The sequence below is a fragment of the Neophocaena asiaeorientalis genome, unplaced genomic scaffold, assembly GCF_003031525.2.
Source record: "Neophocaena asiaeorientalis asiaeorientalis breed wild unplaced genomic scaffold, Neophocaena_asiaeorientalis_V1.1 scaffold240, whole genome shotgun sequence".
Lineage (NCBI taxonomy): Eukaryota > Metazoa > Chordata > Mammalia > Artiodactyla > Phocoenidae > Neophocaena > Neophocaena asiaeorientalis.
Window position 1 is genome coordinate 3,559,538 of NW_020185331.1, and position 7,030 is coordinate 3,566,567.

The 7,030-nt window shown below is 50.7% G+C and overlaps 1 protein-coding gene across 1 annotated transcript; it reads left to right on the forward strand.

Moving 5' to 3' along the window:
* Window positions 1-617: 617 nt before the first annotated feature.
* WNT8B (Wnt family member 8B) lies at window positions 618-3,757 on the forward strand (the record flags this gene model as incomplete). Its single annotated transcript, XM_024734934.1, has 4 exons — window positions 618-780; window positions 1,602-1,727; window positions 2,483-2,625; window positions 2,836-3,757. Coding segments are annotated over 4 exons (978 nt in total), but the record flags the coding sequence as incomplete, so codon positions are not given.
* Window positions 3,758-7,030: the final 3,273 nt, after the last annotated feature.

Here is a 7,030-nt window from a genome sequence, read left to right on the forward strand (position 1 = left end):
AAACTGTGGCACAGAAATGGTTACAGACACACCCCAAACCGCACAGCAAACTAGTGTCAGAGCCAGGACAAGAACTCAGGGATACTGACTCTGAATTTATGACCAGAATTTCCAGAGCCAGAAAAGTTTTCTTTCTCAGTGTCAGGCTACAGTCACCCGTCCTTCTCAGCGCAGGGTGGGAGGCTGTCTTCCACCTTTCAAGTGCTGGCATTGTACTACATGATCTCTAAGGACATTTCCGGCTTACAAAATGTTCTCTTCTAAGCTAGTAGTAGGATGAAAATGGCTGAAAATTCATGAATTATGTAATTGAGGCTCATTTTGGAGTGACAGAATAGTATAATGAATAGAGGCAGTGAGGTCTAGAGTCTAATGAAACTGATTTTCATTCCTACTTCAGACATTTGCTAGTGGTGGGACCTTGGGCAAACTGTTTTACATCACCTCTCTGAGGCTTAGGTTTCTACTTAGTTTATTTGTGATGTTATTTGTGATGTTAAAAGCATATTTAAAGTGCTTACTCTGTCATTATTTTGGAGGGATAGGAGTGCACAGGAAAAGAGGTGCTTGGCCACTTTAGGGCAAATGCCTCCCAAGTTCAGTTGCTGTGAGTCTGAAGTTTGACCCCTGTGTCCCTGCAGGCTTACTTGATCTACTCCAGCAGCGTGGCAGCTGGTGCCCAGAGTGGTATTGAAGAATGCAAATACCAGTTTGCCTGGGACCGCTGGAACTGCCCTGAGAGAGCCCTGCAACTGTCCAGCCATGGCGGCCTTCGCAGTGGTAAGGAAAGCCTCGGCCACAGCTCCCTGGACCCCCTGGCCACAGGTTAGAGCCCCGCTCTCCAGGGATGGCCCCCTGCCTCCTGTACACCCTTGTTCCTCAGCTGGTCTCTGCTCTCAGGTCATCTCCCTCTCCAGCATCTTCTCTGTTCCTTCTCTAGCTCCTCTTTCCTACCTATAGAGCTTTTTTCTTTCCTCCCCAACACCCTCACTGCTCAACAAATGGACCTTGCCTCACCCCCAATCCTATACCACCCTCAGTCTCCCGGCTGGCTAAAGGCTTCCTCAAAATATAAATAAGGTAGGTAGGGGTCATAAATCTTCATGCCTCTTAGCCCCTTCCTTCAGCAGGCTTAGCAGAGAGGTACAGGGCAAGTGGGAACTGACTTGGAGCCCAGATTCCCATGGAGAAGATAAAAAGCAGCCATGCAAGGAAGTGAAAGAGCTGCCAATCAGTGGTTCTTTTCAGGACTAGCTAGCACCTGCCTCTCAGACTTCAATGTTCCAGGAGGAAGTGGGGATGGGTTCTTTACAACCTGACATTCAGATTCTCCCCCATTTCTTTCTTGGGCTCGTTCCCACCTAAATCTCACCCATATCAAATAATCTAGCCACTCAGTCATAAAATGTGTGACCTGAAAAGATGGGAAGGAAGAAGAGCAGGGTTGAGACCAGGGCTAGAGCAGACCCTGGAAGAGAGTACATTATAAAGGTGGGGAAATAGAATGGAGCAGGGAGAGGCGGGTATAATGATGGTATTAAAGGTATGTCTTTGGGCTGTAACTACTCCCTCTAACTCACTCAATTTTTGGTTCCTGTCAGCTAATCGGGAGACAGCATTTGTACATGCTATCAGTTCTGCTGGGGTTATGTACACTCTGACTAGAAACTGCAGCCTTGGGGATTTTGACAACTGTGGCTGTGATGACTCCCGCAATGGGCAACTGGGTGAGTAGTGATCTTGAGGGTGGGTAGGGCAGCCCAATGAAGTTCACTTTAGTGAAAAGCTTGGTGGGTACTTGGTGGGGTGAACAAGAGTTGTATTCTTCTAAATCTGAGGAAAATCAGGGCGAACCAGTTTGAGCCCAAACCCTACAGCGACAAACCAGGCTAAATGTAGCTGGGGACCCTTCTCTGACTGGGGTGGTTTCCTTAATTTAAACACAATAATGATAAAGGAAGAACCCTGCCTTCAGAATCATTCCTATTACTGTCTCAAACATAGGGGGAATGCCCTTCCATGCTGCTTATCCCTGTCTCCTTTCCACTGTTTACCTCCACTATCCTTTCCAACCCTCTGCCCTGCAGCTCAACTGCCAACTGCTGTTCTGTATTATCTCAATTGCCCTTCTCTCTCCCCCTCAATGCTGTGCTTTCCTCACCTTTTTTGCACCATCATGTCCCTTCCAGACGTCAGTTGCTGGCGGAGGTCTGCATACTCTGCCCAAAGGCCAGAAACATAGTAACGGGGTGAGCAGGCACCTGCCTCACTTGGCAGCTACTTATGTCCTGGGACACGGGATTGGCTGAAGCTGGAAGTAGGAGCACAAAGGTGGCAAAAACAAATCTAGGGTGAAACTAATTTGGAGACAGGGCACTCGCCCCACCTGAACCCTTCCCCACCTCAGATCCCCCAAACCCACTTAGAACCAGCAGCCCAGGAGGCTCCAGGCTGTCCTTTCTTCCCACTGCCTTTTTTCCAGGGGGCCAAGGCTGGCTGTGGGGAGGCTGCAGCGACAACGTGGGCTTCGGAGAGGCAATATCCAAGCAGTTCGTCGATGCCCTGGAGACAGGACAGGATGCTCGGGCAGCCATGAACCTGCACAACAACGAGGCTGGCCGCAAGGTGAGTCCTGCAGCTCCGGGGGTCAGGCAGCTGGCTCCATCCACTACCAGCCCTAGGTGCGGACGGCTCTTCAATTCATTCATCAGGTTGGGAAAATGCGGCATCGAGGCAGCTGGCACGTAGACTAGCTAGAATCCTCGCAATCCGCCAGAGGGTGACACTCCCCAGGCGCTTAATCCCTGGCCCGCTCACTCCTAGCTCTCTTCCCAGGCGGTGAAGGGCACCATGAAACGCACGTGTAAGTGCCACGGCGTGTCTGGCAGCTGCACCACGCAGACCTGCTGGCTGCAGCTGCCTGAGTTCCGAGAGGTGGGCGCGCACCTGAAAGAGAAGTACCACGCAGCTCTCAAGGTGGACCTGCTGCAGGGTGCTGGCAACAGCGCGGCGGGCCGCGGCGCCATCGCAGACACCTTTCGCTCCATCTCCACGAGGGAGCTGGTGCACCTGGAGGACTCCCCAGACTACTGCCTGGAGAACAAAACGCTAGGACTGCTGGGCACCGAAGGCAGAGAGTGCCTGCGGCGCGGCCGGGCCCTGGGCCGCTGGGAGCGCCGAAGCTGCCGTCGGCTCTGCGGGGACTGTGGGCTAGCGGTGGAGGAGCGCCGCGCCGAGACCGTGTCCAGCTGCAACTGCAAGTTCCACTGGTGCTGCGCGGTCCGCTGCGAGCAGTGCCGCCGCCGGGTCACCAAGTACTTCTGCAGTCGCGCGGACCGGCCACGGGGGGGCGCGGCGCACAAACCCGGGAGAAAACCCTAAGGGTCCCCTTCCCCACTCTCCTTTCCCAATTTGTCCTTGGCTTCTTTTAGAGACCCCGGCAGTAGAGGAATCTACGGAATAGGGACCCCACACTACCAAGGCCAGGGATCCCGAGAGGGAGAGAGACGCTGCAATCTCTCCTGTGCTTGCCACTTCCCAACCTGTTTCCACAATTCCTCTGCTCTCTCCTCGCGCTGTCTGCATCGTCTGCTCACCACTTAGGTCTGAGAAACCTCTGTTCTGAGATTCTGAGCTATTGATCTTCCTTGGAGTAGGAAGAGAATAGGCGTTCCTCCTCCCGGTCCCAGCTGCCCTAATGCCTGGCCTAGCCTGTGGAGAGCTTAGGAACTGGAAGAGCCCTTCCGAGATAGGCAGGGCCCAGGGAAAACACGGCTTTTTTCTTTTACCCGTCTTCCCCCCTCCCCCTATCCCCAAAATGCCATAGCCGCATCTTCCTTCTGCAGAGGCCCTCCTGTGCTTCTGATTCCCTAACTGCTGGCATAGACTCCCCAGGAATCTCTTTCTCTCCCCCTTTTCCTTCCTTCCTTCCCTGAAGGGATACTGAGGAAACTGACCCAGGAAAAAGCATGTCTTTGGAGGTTGGTTCCTAGAGGCAGGGGTTGAAGATGGAGGAAATGGGAACCCTAGAATGCTGACTTGCTGAAAACCAAGGGTGCCACTCATCCTTGTGATACCATGTCTCTAATGGACTTTGCCAGTGGGGCAATGACCTTCCTAGACAATCACCCAAGGTGCTCCAGACACATACCCACGACATCTAGGAATGATGTAAGGGCAGACTGCCAGTCATTTCCTACCCTTTAAAGTAACCTCCTCCCTGCTCCTAACCTATAGCCTCCTAGCAACCAACTTTACATCTTCTCTTTCCCCAAAGGATCTTATTCCCCTGAGCCAAGACTGAGATAAATAAAGCTAATTTCCCATTCAGACCCTGGTTTGCACCTCTGAAAACAGGTCATGAGGAAGGAGAAGCTGGGACCCTTCCTTTTCACTAACCTGGTTCTCAAACAGGCAGGATTCAGGCATTGGATACTTTCCTTCAATACATAAACTTCCTGTAATGAAACTGTTAATAGGAAGTTCAGCACCTTGAACCTTAATTTATTGCAGTCACTGTGACATGTGCCTTTTTTTCAGGTATTGAACTTATTCTTGGGGATATGGGGAAGAGCGTGTATAAGATATAACCTCTAGGTCCTCTCCTCCCTCCCACCTTGCCAGGATACTATCCCCCTGTGAGCCTCACTTCCCTGATGGCCTAAGTAGTTATCCTGACCTGACAGAGGTTAATCTGCGAAGGATTAGTGAATCAGCCCCATAAATCTTCCACTAATACATTCACTCAGTAGCTAAGACCTTGCTGCTGGTTGTGCTTGAGTCTTCTGGTTCTCTTCTCAGAAAGCAGTAGTACAAGAGGGACTTGGTGAAATAGGGCTCTGGGAAGGGAAGAACTAATACCTGACAGACCCTCTGCAGCCCAAGGAGCTTGCCAGTCATCCCCCTTCCCCTAGGCTGGTCCTGGGTCATAGGCACCAGGTAGCCCCGCAGCCCTTCCGGAGCAGAACTGGTCAAATGCTAGACAACTTCATCTCACCTCTTGTAGAACAGGAGAAAGCACAGAGGAGGAGTGGCTCCAAGTGGATAAAATGGGTGGAGGCTCGAAAGGCTGACCAGTGACAGTGGAAAGGCTCCCATATTCCAAATTGACACAATGGCCAGGTCAGACCTCAAATCCCTGGCCTCATCCCTACACATCTTCTGGTCCCACTAACACTTACTGAGAAGAGAGGTTCCCCTTCCCTCCTTACAGGGGACATGCTTCCCTTCAGGGTCTCCTAGTGCTTCATTTCCAGTTCCATCAGCCAAAGGCCTTTTGCTCCTTCCCTCAGCTTTGATCTGGGCCTCTTGAATCTCCCAACTCACCCTTCGTCCCTAATGAAGCAGCAGCATGTACTAACTTGGCTGTCTCACTTGGCAGAATTACTTGATAGCGTACAGTAAGAAAATCTGGCAAGGCAGCTAGAAAATATAAAAGTACAATGTTCTAAAGGAAAGCGACATTCTCCAGGAGGTCGCTCAGCATACTAGTAGGAGAACTATTGTGTTCCACATTTGATAACTCCAGGTCAGTACTTGAAACATGTCATGCTGCCAGAAAGTTCCTTCATACGTTGTTTTGTATTCCCAAATGGATATGATTGATACCACATTCATTTGCATCTATAAAGAAAACAATACTGAGCTACCTTAGATCTGGATTGCTTTCTTCCCCCCTCTTGCGTTATCTATTCATTCATTTATTCATTCAATGAACACCAGAGTGGAAATACAGTGGTGAACAACACACTGACCTTCTGCATTCATGGAGTGTAGGTTCTCTCTTATAATCAATCACCAGTGCTGGTGTTCCCCTTTATAAATGTGGACAACCAGACCGGTTGCTTGGGAAGACACCTTCGAGGTCAGCTAGTGAAACCTTCTGTTTTACACATTTAAAATGATGCTGAGAAAGATGTGTGGCTTGTTCCACCAACTAGTAAGGTACCGTGGGGTGAGTCCTGGAACCCAGGCCCCTTCCCTCCTCTTGTGTGCTCTTTAGGAGTCCATCTGTCTCAGCCAGGGGACAGAAGTAGAGGGAGGTCCTGAGAAGTGACAAGGACGCTGGGTGGAGGGGACAAAACACTGTCTCCTTCCTGTCCCTAGCCTGTGGGCCTACACACAGGCAGGGCTTTCTTTTCTTGAAAAGAATCGCAGCCTCAACTGGCCTTAGCAGCAGGTTAGGGCAAAGACAGAGACAGGGTCGTGCTCAGCGCTGGCGTTGCTGGTGGTGGTGGGAGGGAAGGGCAGGCCAGGGCACTCGCCTATTGTGGGTCTGGATTGGATGCTTCCACTCATTCATTTCCTTTTAATTAACCCGCATTCCTGGAGGAGAAATATTTATGTTGGCTCCCATAGAGGCAATCCGCAGACTGGAAAGAAGGGGGAAGAAAGCCTGCCTTAGCAAAACAATATCTCTAAAGAGCTCAAGAAGAGAAAATAAGAGAACAAAATGCCATTAAAATAGCCTTCTACCCCCACGGAGTCAATGAAAACTTCATTTCACATGCTAATCCCCCACTCCGCCCCCTTCTCTTCTCATAACACCTTTCCCGAAAAGTGTTTGGGAAAAGTCTTCGCAGTCAGTACACAGCTCCCCGCAGCTCAGACTTCTCCTTGTGTTAGTTCAGGGCCCCAAGTGAGGCTCTCGCTCCAGCAGCGGCTTTTTTCTCCCCACCTTTAAATTAAACAAAGACTTCAGAGTTCATCAACCTCCCACTGAAATTCACAGCTGCTGAACAAACTAATCCCCTCTCCCGGCCTTTCTTCCCTTCAATGGGCTCTTGGCTTCAAAGACACTTTGGGAAAGGACTTTGCTGGGGCTCACACTGCTTCATCAATAGAAGTTAGTGCAAGTATTATCTGAAGAGCAAGTGGCTTTACAAACAAATACTGCCTAACAATCCTTTCCTCCCAAACACACACATCTAGCCCGCAGACATGATGCGATCTACAACAGGATTAGAGATCGTCCCCCTGGCTTCACACCCAGCCCCTTTTGTGTAGCTGAGCTCAGCCCTGAAGTGGTGTG